Source organism: Formica exsecta, unplaced genomic scaffold (genome assembly GCF_003651465.1).
Source record: "Formica exsecta isolate Colony F162 unplaced genomic scaffold, ASM365146v1 scaffold258, whole genome shotgun sequence".
NCBI classification, from domain to species: domain Eukaryota; kingdom Metazoa; phylum Arthropoda; class Insecta; order Hymenoptera; family Formicidae; genus Formica; species Formica exsecta.
The window spans coordinates 678,558-693,997 of record NW_021849849.1 but is presented as its reverse complement, the minus strand read 5'-3'; the positions used below and the strand labels follow the sequence as shown (position 1 = coordinate 693,997).

Here is a 15,440-nt window from a genome sequence, read left to right as displayed (position 1 = left end):
AAATATTTAGACTACTGTATAAAATTACGATATTTTAATTTTCAAAAGAATTTGACGCGTAATAAGATAGGTAAAGTTTTGAGATATATCAACGATCAAATAAGAAAATAATAATCGCGATCAAAAGAATAAGATAAAATATCTCGAGTCGTGGATAATTTGACGATATAACTGATCTGAGAGAAAATTAGAAAATTAAATCAATATCCTTTCGCCGAATGGCAAGCCGGTTAATATCCGACAGAAAAAAAAAACGATCTTAAACGTGAAGAGCGATCTCAACATGCTTTGCTTTCACATCGGGTCCCGCGGGATCGATGCGTGAAGAAAAGTTAAGCGACCCGTCAAACCATGATCCCGCTGCAGGGTGGAACGAATCCCGAATCTTTCGGACTGCTCCCAATAGCAATGATTTCAACATTTCAATGAATCAACGACAGTTACTATCATTACATCATCCTCAATTCACAAGATCAAAATTTGCGCGAGAAAAAAATGTTTTCCACTATTAAAAAATATTTCTTTTTATTGAAAAATAAACGGATATAACAAATTTTATGAAAATTTGGTTACAAACAAGTATACTTAAGGATAATGAGATATATGCGCCTTAATTACTTGTTAAATGTACAAATACAATAATTCTCGGGTACCAACTGATTCGAGACAAGTCAAACCCGATAACAGCAAGATTTTGCAAAATTTTGCACTTGAATATTTCGTGACATAAAATAGAAAATTATAGATTTTTCTATAACATTTGGATATTTTTTACTTTGTCGATATCTTACTGATATGGGGGTACCCATTTGACTTGCCTTTAATTTTTTAAGTACTTGTACACTTGTTTTATGCATTTGTGTGTATTAGTAATATACTATTTTTAAAAAAATACAAAAATTTTGTCAAATAAGATGGCACAATTTGCGCATATATTTTATTATCTAATATAAAATATCTAATGTAATATACTTATAAATATTGATGCTTTGGAATGCGAGATGTCCGATACCTAAAAATAATTCCTTAAAAATTAAATTTATTAACACAATTAATAAAATATATTTGTTTGTAACCGTTTGTTAAAAAATTCGCCAAAAAGAGGCAGATAGATTGCAATTTAAATTTACTATTTAATAAATTGAAATTTATCCATACAGAATGGTTATATCCATTTTCTATTAATAATGTGAGTCTCTTTCTATATATTAAAAGACAATATTAATATTAATAATATTAATAATGGAAGAACACTCTTAACAAGAAAAGAACTCTTTTTTCAAAATATATAATTTAATTATAATATTAAAATATACTACTTAATTATTTTCGTAATCCGATTTTAAAGAATCGTATGGTGATCATCGTTAAATCATTCTCGAAATCATTGCTTTCGGGAAACGTCAAAAAAATCCGTGTTTAATTCCAGCCCTGCAACAGGTATCCCTAGTTTTCCACGGAGCACCGAACTAGACGTCATGAATAGATCCCACAAGAACCGACGAGAAATATATAACTCTACGCGATGAAGATCGTTTTGATTTCTCGTCCGTACGAATTCGTCTACGCATTCGCTAACGTCTATCTGATATGAAAAACAGCAATAAAATTCCTTTGTTGAAACAGTGATCGCGTCCAAGAATACAAAAAAAAACGCGGTGTTCGCAATGTAATTTGCTAATTCATTTAGCGAATATTTAATTTTGATATGAAATTCGCGAAGACATTAATCAAAGTCAAATATTAAATGATTCGGTAATTATTGATGACTCGGTAAAATGTTAAATTTTAAGATAATTTTAAAATAGAAACTTTACTAGAAAAAGAAAGAGAGAGAGAGAGAAAGAGTAAATTTTACTCATTAAATATATTATAGTAATTTAACGAATTTTGTGTTATCGCACGTATTTTACAGTTTTGTGTAATTTACAATTTATGATATTATAGATTAGAACATAAATGTAGATATAATATAAATGCAATACAGAGATATATGTATATAAATATATGTTACAATATAAATATATGTTACATAATAAAATAAATTCATAATACAGATAGCAATATGCAGTTGATGCTATCAGTATTAAATAATTTGATGTAACTATTTAACGTTGCAAATAATTCACGAAATGTTCAGAAACAGCAATAGTATCAAAACTTCTATTGCTTAAATTGATTAATATAATATTACACACAATCCAAATATATAATACAAATTAAAAAATATAAGAAATTATAATATAATATTTATAATAAATACAAAATATAATTTATAATACAAAAAAATACAATATAAAATTAATTAAACATTTATATTACATGTAATTTATATTACTCAAAAAAAAATTCAAGAATAATATATAGAATTATATATCAATCTTGAATGTACAACTTTTTTTGAAACTATGTTAAACTTTGTGATTAAATCATAGTCTTAAGTTTTAATATTCTATGAAAAGCCTAATAATATTCATAATTGTAAAAATCTTAATATTCTTAATAGCCTAATAGCCTCAATTTTAATAGCCCTAGCAATCCTAATAGCCCTAGCAATCCTAATAGCCCTATTCGCCCTACTTACTGGTTAAGCCAGCGGGAATCCGCGATTTATTTGAGATTTTTGGGGAATGTGCCCTAATCAGGATTTAATTTACAAACGCACCGTTAGCATTTTTCGCATCTCCATATATTTTTTATATATGATTGTTTATTTTACGCGGACCCGTTATTTTATTTTATATAGATTTTTTTTAGGTGCCATTGCACGTAAAAACGCGAAAACACATGAACTTTTCCTTCATATGTATCATTAACGTCTTTTGACCAATAATGGTCACCTAGCTTAGATGATCCATTCTTCAGACCAGTTGGACCTACCTTTTGTTGATCCTGGTCGCTTCAATCTGACTTTTAGCCAGAAATAAAGTAGGTTCGACCTCTATCAGAGATCGAGGAAGGAGAAAAACTCCTTTCGTGGCCGGCTAATTATCATCGCCGGTAAGCGTGAACATTTTACGCTCGTTCTCGATGATGTGGCCTAATCGCAATTTTATTTACGTGCCATTGCACGTAAAAATGCGGAAGTTATCTTTCCTGGCCGCATTTAATCTGGCTACTTTTAGCCAGAAATAAAACAGTTTCGATCTCTATCAGAGATCAAAAAAGGAGGAAAACTCCTTTCATTGCCCGCTAATTAATTTTGCCGATGTATGAACGTAATTTTACGCTCGTTGACGGTCGTAATACGTTAGGACCGTTTGTTGTACGTTGTCTTAATATAACTTTGCTTTAACTGATACACAATGTCGTCATTAATTAAAAATTGTGATTCATTAAAATTTGTATAATATATAATATATATTATACTTACATAATAAAATTTATAATAAATATTTTTATCATAAAATAAAATTAATTAAACATTGACTTATATATTTTTCATTCTCCTATATTTTTACTTTGTAATATCATTCACTTATCTCTTTAAATATTATACATGATTTGATCAATCGATAATTTAAAATTGTATCAGTCAAAACAAAGTTTTATAATATGCTATACTACATAGATGGATAGACTATAAAATATTACAATAAAATTAGCGTGCGTTACAAAAATAAATTATTATATATAATATTAATAAAATTAATGGCACGTTCTTTATTAAATAAAATAAATAATGGATAGATAATTGATTATAGAATGATAAAGAATGAATTGATAAAGAATTGAAACCTTTTTCTATATTTCTTTATTTATGTTTTAACTTGTATTTGTAATAGCTTTAATGCAAATTGGTTATATTAAAAGAATATGTCAAAAGTTATATGTGTGATCTCACTTATTCTAGTCCATCCATTTTAAGATAATGGATCCATCTACAATCTACAAGCTAGAATCTACATCTACTATCTATACAAATCCATTACCTTAAAATTAAATAAAAGTTTGTCACTCACCGGCACTGATGCGCAACGGCGGAGTTGATGGTCTTGAGGCTGCGTTGTCTGCAACACACAAATATAAAATCCAAATTATAGCAACGCTTCAAATAATTAATATTTCAAGAAATTATTATTGTACGCAAATTTTATATTCGATGCGTACAATAATAAGCAGGTATATAAATATGAAATAATATTATAAATTCTAAAAAAAAAAATTAATTTTTTAAATAAAAGCTTTTATAATGTGAGTTTTTCTTGTTTAAACTATTCAAATAAATGAATCGAATTAATGCATGTACAGGATTTATAATTAATATACAAATAATAATACTCACCCTTAGGTTGCTCCGCCGGTGCAGGATGCCTCTCCTAGGCCTCCTCCTCCTCTCAAGATGTTAGGGTCGCTAGGTTGATCTGTAACACAAATAGAAGATCCAAATTGTAGCAGCGCTTAAAATAATCAATATTCCAAAAAATTTATTATACGCATTGAATTTTATATTCAATGCATATAATAATATGCAGATTAATAAAATAATCTTATAAATTTTGAAAAAAAAACTACTAATAACTAATAATTTCATATTAAAGCTATAATCTAAAAGTAGAAACTTTTACAAGATTATAGCTTTCCTATAAAAATCTTTTCCTCTAATTCTCTCTTGTTTAAATTATACATATATATAAAAAAAAACAAATCAAATTACGCGATTAATTGCTCAATTTAAATTGCACGTATGCAATTAGTAATTAATATACAGATCATAATTTACTTACCACAGGGTTGCTCTACCGATGCCCGATGCCTCTCCATATATAAAATATAATAATATAAATAAAAGAATAGTAAAACCCATTAACTAATAAAGAAATAAATAAAGAAGAAAATTTAATAAATGTGTAAAAATTACACTCTAATCTAAAAAAATTATTATCTTATAATTAGCCAATAAAATTGAAATAAACCCGTTATTAACATATTCAATTTAACTAGAAACTAACTATAATCCTCCTGTAATAAAATCTATAAATTTACGATTTAATTCAAGTAAAATTTTAATAAAAAGGATAGATAAAAAATATTAAATTATTACATGTCAAAAATACAATTACAATTTTTAAAAATCTACAAAGAAATATCTTTTTCTTAATTTTTTTTTTATTACTCTTATAAAATATATTTATTTTGTCATTATATATACATTCTTTTATACATATAATGCAAAAATGTGTATAAAATATATAGATTGTTTTACTCTAAACTCTACAAAGTCAGATTCTATACTGTAATTCGTAGTTTTATATTTCGAAAGTCGGACTTTTAGGGAACTAAATAAAAAAAAATGATGTTGAAAAAAAAGTGTGAAAGGATAGGCAAAAGTTTGTTGTAAGTCAATAATTAAATAAAAAATAGAATTATCGATTAAACAGGATAAAATAAGTTTTATAAGCTTGGAGAGTTAAAATTAAATAAATATTGTTGAAATCTCGATTCTGATGTATTTAATGACGCTGAGTTCTTTAAAAATACATTTTTCATATATACATTGTGCGAGTATATAATTTATTCACTACATTATATATACTATATATAAAATACAGATATTATAAATTACAGTAGGTGGGAATAAATAAGGCTTACAGACGTATGTAAGCATTTTTATCTATATGATGGAAAATATTGTTCACATATGGATATATAAAATAATAAATAACGATAGTTATTAAAACATATAACAACAAAAATATATTTACATATTGATACTACGATAAAGAAAGAAACCTAGATACAAGATACATCTGCAAAAGATTTAAGCAATAGTCTTTGCTTTGTCCTCATCCTTTTTCTTACGGGGTAGCGCACCGACCAAAAATGCAGACACTAGAAAAATTTTAAATATCTTTCAAAAATTTCATGCACAATTATAATATATTTTTGCTTGTATGTAGATGCAAGAAAACAATAATCTATACCAAAACAAGCTGAACCAATCATAATGAATGGTCCTAGGCATGATAAATTGAATAAAACGGGAAACAATAAATTGCCTATCACTGCGCCTATTCTTCCCATCATCATAGTTATGCTGACTGCCATGGTTCTGTTTATGGAACAATATAATAAGAATATTATAAAATAAATACAAGATAAACAACGATTTCTTCTCATTTATTACTTATTTAATATTTTTTAAATACTTTAAATTGCATATATATATATATAATAAACGCTTTAAATTACTGTCATACCTTAGACATGTAGGAAAATTGTCAACGATAACATTAGTAACAGTCGCACCACCTATACTCGACATAGCAACGAATACCGAAGATAATCCGAGAATACCGTTCGTACTTTCGGCCCAATAAAGCGAACCACAACAGGCAGCAGCGGAGAGAAAACAAATTGCTGCAAAAGTATAATAATTATAATACAATTACAAATAATTATATAGATTTTGCAGTAAAATTACGATATCGCAAACATTATCTTTCTTTGCTCATTTCATGAATAAAATCGCCATCTATTTATATTACTGCATCGATTACTATAACTTATAGATATCTTACCCATCAATTTCTTTTTTCCAATTATGGTAATTAAATTACCAGCCAGAGTATAACCAATTACGCCTGTAACGGCAATGACAATGGAGTTAATAAAGACTCGAGAATTCAACTCCGCCTGAAATTGATATGTATATTATTTCCCGGATTCGCTTTCTATAAATTGCAACCAAAGTTTATTCATGTCAGAAAGATAGCTTACCGGAACGCATGCAACTGTGCTGTTACTTGTTTCATTGACGTATCGAGTGGAATTAAGATATGATTTTTCTTGACCTAACATATAACAAAATGAAGGTTGCAGACCTGACACGTGATCGTCGTCCTTCATAAGAGTGCTCTTGTAACTTTCGATCATCGCAAACAGCTGTGGCATCCAAAGGCGCAGCGAATTCGATCTGATAGTTGCAATTGAGAAATCTCATAAATTGCGTTTATTTCTTTTTTAAATTGAATTTAAGAAGAGAAAGAGAAGTCAATCGAACCAACCCTATCGTTGCTCCCAGTTGTATCGTCGATATAAGTATTAATTTGAAAATATTGGGTGGCAAAAAGAGAGGTTTCATCTGCTTTAAGCAATTACGCATCTTGTCCTGCATACATTCCCCGGAAGATTTTATGGAATATTCATCCTCGAGAGATTTTATCTGTCAATTAAGTAGCATTGTTAGCAAAACTCGATCGATAGCCGCAATACTATTAATAAATTTAATGATCTCACAAACACAATGCGCAATTATTGTGCATCTTTTATACCCTTATCAAAATAACTTAAAGTTTCACATTTTTAATCGCATTTCATTTGTTATTCAATTGCTGATGCAAAGTTATGGCAATAAACAAATAGTTTGATCAAGAAACTTAATTTCACGCTGATTTTAATCGGAACTGATTGTGAGCTACGTTCTAAAATATATATGAATCAAATCTTTTAAAAAATTTTTTCAAACTGTTTTCAAACTATAATAAAGTGTCTAAATACATCATCATCTTTGAATAAAATATATTGTTATACATAATTACTGGATATGTGTCAGGATCTTTTCCGGTATTGATTGAGTAGATTTTTTTAAAGACATTCAACGCTTCATCGTGTCGACCTTTCAGGATAAGAAAGCGCGGACTTTCTGGGAAAGCGAGAAGAGCGGCGCATGCTAGAAATTCTGGTAACGAACAGATCGCTAAGAACACTCTCCACGAATGTATTTTTATAATTTGGCTGAAAAATGTAATTTCCCACTTTTGAGGTAGTATGAGCCATGCTATACCTAAGAATAAAAAAAATTTTTAAACATATTTTATTTAATGTAAATTGTTTATTTATTATAAAATATTATATTTATGTCATGTCAAAATCGCATATTTTTTATTATTTTTGTTAAGTTTTTGAATCAATTTTAATTCTTTTAGTATTTAATAAATTTCACAATATCAGCAATGCGCATATTATAACTGTACGTATCGCCGACTTAAAAATGGCCGCTCTATAATTTAACCCTCGTTGATTCTCAGATAAGGTGTGTCAAGGCTGTACTTACATGGTAGGGAAATGTTTCCAAGCGAGAAGAACGCGCCAAGCCACATGTATGCGCGCGATCGATGGACTTCGTTATGTATCTCCGCCAAGTACGACATAAGCGCTGCATATGGGCCAGATATGCTACAATTTATTGATCAGGGTATCAGCTCTTGTGTAACACTCTCGTGTTGTATAAATTTTTATTTTTTTTTCTTATTCATGTGTGTGTGTGTGTGTGTGTGTGTGTGTGTGTGTGTGTGTGTGTGTGTGTGTGTGTGTGTGTGTGTGTGTGTGTGTGTGTGTATGTGTGTGTTACTACAGTAGAAATGCAGAGCAAATAAATATAGAATATTTATTAAACGTAACAAAATTTTTATTAAATATTCCAATCTATAATTACGAAAGAATTAATATTACAGTTATTATTGATATAGTTAATATTTGGTAATTAATTATTACTGTTTGCTTATACATAATATATGTGGCATGGTCAGATCGATTCCAACGATTCCAACTTACATGACGCCGTCGAGAAATTTGAATATTATTAAAAGCCAGGAGGTGTGTGCAAAACACGTCGCCAGACTTATTAAACCGGTAACCAAATAACCGTAGAACATTAATTTTTTACGACCGAACATGTCGGCCATGCAACCCCAGAAAAACGCCGTGCTAATCATTCCTGAAACAGATTAACAGATTAATCGATTCTGCCTTTGTATAAGTTTTCCAGAAATTGGATCTTAAGACAGAAGATGTGAGAAAGATAGCGTACAGTCAAAATTAATCGTTTACATAGAGTGCATTATTTTTGTTAAACGATATTGTTTCCGTATTTATGATATCCCGTGAACTTACGACAAGATCAGTGCCGGATTATTCGATAGGCACACGCCTAGGGGCCTCCAAGCTGAGAATTTTAACTAAAAATGTTTAACTTTTCTGTTTCATAAGAAATTCTATAATCGGGAATCGTGAGACGCAAGATATATTCTTTGAGTGTAGTGTTAAATTAATTACTACTCTTCAACTGCGTCTGACATTCTTATATTTTAAATTTCAAGAGAGATATTTATGTAAATGTTTTGTTTCCTAATAATTCATCTTATATTTTTCCCATAATAAAATTTCAAGTATATTAATGACATTTATTAATGATAAACGAGAATGGATGTATATTTTGTAAAGCTCTCTTTTTTCTCTTATATAAATATTAATAATAATTTTTTTAATAAAATAATTTTGCAATAATAAACTCGCATTTTCCTGCTATTAATAAGATAGATAACAATACAAGATGGAAAATCTCGTCATTGATTTAGACTTCTCTCGAGGTCACTGCAAGCGAGGAGAGCCCCCGAGATGGCTGTACCATTGGGCTTATGAAGAACCTTAATCCGCCACTGGATAAGTTGCTTGCGCGGATCGTAAGCGATCGCGGACGAAAACAACCGGTCGAAAATAATTCGGCCGGTCGGAAATCGCATGCGACAATAAATAAAATGATACGGTATTTACCGTAGGTTCGTGTTTGCCCTCACATTATTGCCTACAACGAACCGGCAGTGTACACCGCGCGATAATCATACACTTTAAGTATGCCAAACTCTGAGGCTCTAGGGCTCTCATCGAGCTCCCTCACATCTGTAATAAATTGTTGTTATGCAATTGTTATGCGAATTGAAAATACAACCTGCGAACGCCATCGAGTTCAGCAGTCCTTTGTCAACCATGGTTAGCTGGAGATCGCATTCGGCAGACGGTAGCACGTAGGACATTACCGATGACGAGAAAATACTGGAGAAACTGGCCGGGAGCACCGCCAGAAGCAACAAGTAATTAAATTTTCCATAACCTGGCAACAAATATAAGACACATATTGGTATATTTCATCAGTTCTGTCCGATACATTGAGTCAAACGTTCAAAGATATACATATTGATACATGATGGATCATTGATGATTTGCTATTATAATATAATAATATCGCGTCGATCAATACTTATATGCATTGCCAATAAAAATTTAAACAACTATGATATAAAGGTTCATCAAAAATTGCATTTGAATTAAATAATTTAGACATACATCATACACCTTTTGTTCTTCGCAAAGTTAATGAACATCCGCGCACCGGTAAACGTTAATTAAACAAGCGATATCGCGAAATATTGAGACTTAGGCAATTATACGAAAACCTTTACTTACCTGTTGCTATAATTGCCCGTTCGAAATCTGCCGGACTCGGATCTTCGGATTTTGCGTCCTCACCTATAAACAGTCACAGCACTGAGTTATGATAAATCTTGGCGTAAATGTAGCCTGTTTCAGATTGATGTGGATTAAAATTGATATTACACCTGATTTACGACGCATACGTCTGTATTTAACCGATGTATATTGTGTAAACAAATGAATAAGTCGTTCAAGAATCATTTTTCCTGTCACTTATCACCCAGTACAGTCACTCTCTCGCAGTTAGTTTTATATTCACTTTGATACTTCGGTATATTTATACGATCACGAGGAACTGTCAATATTGCCACACAACGTTTGAAAATGTCGAAAACAATATTTCTATTTAAGCTAAGACTCTCAAAGGTAGTATTAATAACATATTTATGTTATATAGATATAGGAAGTATTAATAACATATTTATGTTATTAATATTTCCTGTATCAATTTCGTTCGGTATCGTATGTTATCATAGTATCACAATATATCTATTCCTTTATTCGTCATTAATGCGATATTATTTTATTATTTTAATTAAATAAGAGACATAATAAATCGTTGTAATGCAAGCACAGTTAATCGCTCTTTTACAAAACTGGGTAATATATTCTCACAATATACCAATCAAATAATATAATTACGATAAACGTATTTTACCCGAGGCACTACATGCATGAGTCTTATAAATCTTGCTTCGCGAAAAGCGCACCCCGTAGGATTAGTAAAATATGCTAATGCACGTTTTATTAGATGCTTTCAATTTTCGTGATAACACTCGCGAGCAATCGCACGTCGTAATTATCTTGATATTGAAAATTACGCACCATCAAGAAGACGACGCGAACATCGCGAGACGGGACGAGATCGACTAACGCGATTCATCAATGTCCTTGCCAAAATATTTACTTAAGAATCTCCCACCATTATTTACAAGCATTAGCGAAATTGTCTGATACTCTTCGAAAATTTCCTTAGCATTAAAAATTCTCTTTAAAATAAAATTTTAAATCTTTTAAAAAATCGATTTATTTAATTAATAACAAATTGAAATTAATTTAAAAAGCTGCAATATTTTAAACAATGACATAATTTTACACTGAAGTAATTTTAGACGCATTTAAGTATATAATGCATGTAATGCAGTGATAGATGTTCATTTCTATTATCATTAACAGTAATACTTAAAAATCGCAGCTATAATCGACAACGTCTATGTACTTTTTGCCATTAAGATGCATTAGAGCTGAACTATTTCTATGAATTAAATTTTGGTGCAAATAAGTAACAAAATATCATGCACAACATTTTTTATACGATAATCTATATATTTTATTATTAAAAAATAATTTTAAATATATTGTAAATATTTAAATATTACTAAATAATTAGATAATTAAATAATTAATTAATTAGTTATCACATTGATTGCCATGCTATATTCATGGAAAATATTATCACGTTACGTTTACGCAACTGTTCGAAGGCATAATAAAATAATACACACATAAAAATAAAAATGTGCAATAAAAATACACAATAAAAATTACAATAAAAAAATTAAAGTTAAAATTAAATAAGTATGATTTTACATATAAAAATTTACTCAACTAATAGATATAAAAATATATGTATCATTTGTATAATCAAATTTGTTTTGAGACTATTACTCTGATAAGCGTGACGCGGTTTCCGGCAAAATGCATATGTCTCCATCATACGAATGTCAGCGTATACGATATTAATCATGTCACATCTATAAGCTAACGTATTTCTTACTAACCTGTTCTTTGCATGTATTAATTTCTTGTAGGATAAAAAAGTGGAGTATTTTTAAACCACGCCTCATATGCTAAATACATTGCAATTAATATTTATTAAAGAGTATATCAACGTGTCCATAACTATTGCGTTACAACTCCGATTAAAAATTGCGTCATTCCCTAATGCATCCTTCATGGAGAATTGTGTTCTATAAACAACAATTCGTGTTTTGCATCATGAACTGCCAGTAAAATGCAAAGAAAAATAGCAATCTTAAGACAAGTGTCCGTTTCCATAACGTGAATTTCGTAGAACAATTAAAAAATATTGAAATACATATAAAATATAAAAACAAAGCAAACATTAAGAATTGTTTAACGCATAAGTATTTTTAACGCATTTAGACATTCACATTATTACGTATTCATTTTTTCAATGAAAAGAGAAATAGAATAGAAAACTAGAGTTATTGTATTAAGTAATAAGTCCGATACTTTGCAATATAAATTTAATATCTTGAGGCCGATTTAAATGATATATTAAATATATATAGCGTCAATTTTTATATACATTAAAATATATTAAGCAAATTTTATATTATTATTGCAAAAATGTGTCAAATGCAAAATAATTTAAAATAAATAATAGAAATAATTTGTTATATAAGGATATCTAACCGCGCTTTTATGCAGATAAAGGAATTAATATTAATACCAATATTTGTTTTAACATTACGCGCATTATCATATAATGAACGATTGTGATTAATGGATTACACTTGAGTAACGTATCTCGTGATCATTATACATTCGCACACAATTGAAAAAATATTATGCGATGTGCGTGGATTAATACGTATCACCCACACATTTTTATTACTGCATTTGTAAATTAAATTTTTTACAATCAGAATACACGCATAATTATGTAAAAGATAATTACACATGATTCACAGTTCAGAGCAAAGAAAAATCGAAAAAAAATCTGCCTGTAAAATAAATAGCCGAAAGAATATTGAAATATTTATATTGCTTAATTAAAAAAGATTTGTACTATCAAACAAATTTATTGATGTAACAAAGAAGATTAATTAAAATTTGTGATTTCCTTTTAGTCTCGCTACAACCTGTGGACTAATTTAGTAAACGATTAGTCAATAATTTATAAGAACTCCCTCAAATGCCGGAACAGACAATATTATCTCATAACAGTACAAAATGTTTTTAAACGTGCAATTTCATATTTTGTCCAATAATAACGCTTACTGGGTAATCATATACATTATTTAATAAAGCGACGAATAACATTGCTGCAAAAGCGGAAGTTACCGTCTCGAAAAAATTCGATAGTCCTATAATATAAAAATGTTTCACTATTTAAATATATGCTTAATATAAAATATGTACACATCAGATACAAGAGATAATAAATAAAAATGTAAATAATTAAAGACATAACTTTTTTCAACGATTTGTTAGAAATTAATCGTTAATATAAATTAAATTGTTATTAATTAATACAGAGAAAGTTAGAGAGAGACAACAAGATTTTGTTATCCAGGAAGGGCTTGAAGATATTAAGATAGATAGATAGAACATTAGAAAATGGAAAACATTAAGATAGAGTCTGAGATAAATTGGCGATAACTTGCCTCTAGATTTCACCGACTTCATTAAAATGTTTTCGTCTATCGTTCTTTCGCTTACGTGAAAGACTTGCTGAATAAGAAAACAAGATATGCAGCGATCGGGAGTGCAAGTTTGCGATGCACTATCGCACCATTTATTCGTCTTCTTGAAAATCCGCGCATGCATCACCTCGAGAACGTTCTTCGGGGTATGTTTCCTAAACCGTACATGTACAGTAGTGCGCGACAACCACTAAACTGGCCGATTCGCGAGAAAAACGCAGCCGAGGCGAAAGAAGCGCGAAGAAAACGATGACGATTGACGACGGTGGGGCGATAGTCAGGAACAGCTTCCTGAAAAAACCTGTACAATCTCGCGTATCGGCGAGAAGAAATCATGTCTCGCACGTACACGTACGGGGAGGGAGGAGAGATCAGGTAAGAAAACTGCAACGCGATTCCTTACTATCCGGTTTCACCGGATTGTGCATTTATAATAATCAATTTTTGAGCGAACCAAAAGAGTTTTAAAAGATACAAAAACTGTGTCTGAGAAATTAGGATGTTGGCAGTAGTGCGCGACAACCACTAAACTGGCCGATTCGCGAGAAAAACGCAGCCGAGGCGAAAGAAGCGCGAAGAAAACGATGACGATTGACGACGGTGGGGCGATAGTCAGGAACAGCTTCCTGAAAAAACCTGTACAATCTCGCGTATCGGCGAGAAGAAATCATGTCTCGCACGTACACGTACGGGGAGGAAGGAGAGATCAGGTAAGAAAACTGCAACGCGATTCCTTGTTATCGCTCATAAATCACCAGGCGAATAACGTTCGATGGCAGATAGAGCGAGCGCGAACATTTGCTTGCCTCGCAAAATCTACAGGTTCCACCGGATTGTGCATTTATAATAATCAATTTTTGAACCAAAAGAGTTTTAAAAGATACAAAAACTGTGTCTGAGAAATTAGGATGTTGGTTAAGATACCTGTGTGTGTCGTCTGTTTTTCTAACAGAGTACTTTGTGTCTCTATAACTCTATTAGACATACTTGTACTATCTTGTGTGGAATTTCGCGTTACAAGATTTAGAATCGACATTCGACCCGATAATTAATGCTTGGTGCATGGTGTGTATTCTCTGCCGAGGATGGCAAGATTTCATGGATAAAAACACTATCACGAAACATTATGTCGATCAAAAAAGAATGCAAAAAAAATTATAGTAGTAAAAATTCAAAATTTTCTTTTAAATATTATAATAATGGATATGATGCATAATGATTATATTATAATGATGTACAAGCAAGAGAAACGAAGGGATCCAATGGATATTTATATCTTACATACGTTTGATTCTCATCGATGTCTTACCGCTCGAACACATTACGGCGGATCCTTCTTTCTCCGTAAACTTTTTCTCGAATGCCATCGCAGCAACAATACCGAAATCAATATCGCGTTATAGATCTTGTACATTATTGATGTTCCGTGCTATCAAAACTCGATATACAAAACGATGATAACCGCACAATTTTCACCAAATTTGTATTGTGATTATCTTCTTCGCGACTGTATATTCTTATATTCTTTCATTTACGATTGTGTCACAATCATAGATACCGAAAACAAAGATACAAAATACCGAAACGTGTACATTTCCAAAGTTCGTGTTCAACTGCCGTAGAAGCGATGGAATAACCGTCGCATGGAGACAACCTGTCAAAATCAAGCTAAATAATCTAAATGAAGAATGATCAATGGATTGGTTAAATGAAAAA

The 15,440-nt window shown here is 30.4% G+C and overlaps 1 protein-coding gene and 1 long non-coding RNA gene across 5 annotated transcripts; both read right to left on the bottom strand.

Moving 5' to 3' along the window:
• Positions 1–3,498: 3,498 nt before the first annotated feature.
• Positions 3,499–4,749, bottom strand: LOC115236551. Its single transcript, XR_003884209.1, has 3 exons — positions 4,728–4,749; positions 4,286–4,364; positions 3,499–4,010 (listed from the first exon to the last, which is right to left on the bottom strand). It is a non-coding gene; the product is annotated as an uncharacterized LOC115236551 (long non-coding RNA).
• Positions 4,750–5,430: 681 nt separating this feature from the next.
• Positions 5,431–13,925, bottom strand: LOC115236547 (synaptic vesicle glycoprotein 2B-like). Of its 4 annotated transcripts, none has more exons than XM_029809074.1 (13): positions 10,931–11,152; positions 10,398–10,623; positions 10,246–10,308; positions 9,731–9,892; positions 8,557–8,719; positions 8,057–8,178; positions 7,542–7,786; positions 7,008–7,165; positions 6,721–6,916; positions 6,522–6,636; positions 6,201–6,360; positions 5,925–6,052; positions 5,431–5,832 (listed from the first exon to the last, which is right to left on the bottom strand). In XM_029809074.1, the coding sequence occupies exons 2-13, from the start codon at positions 10,471–10,473 to the stop codon at positions 5,762–5,764; spliced, it is 1,659 nt and encodes a 552-aa protein (XP_029664934.1). In that variant the 5' UTR covers positions 10,474–10,623; positions 10,931–11,152; the 3' UTR covers positions 5,431–5,761. The 4 variants fall into 4 exon arrangements, with proteins under 4 accessions (XP_029664934.1, XP_029664933.1, XP_029664932.1 ...); XM_029809073.1 differs by having other exon boundaries at positions 10,398–10,567; XM_029809072.1 differs by lacking the exons at positions 10,398–10,623; positions 10,931–11,152 and adding an exon at positions 13,686–13,925.
• Between the last annotated feature and the right edge of the window lie 1,515 nt (positions 13,926–15,440).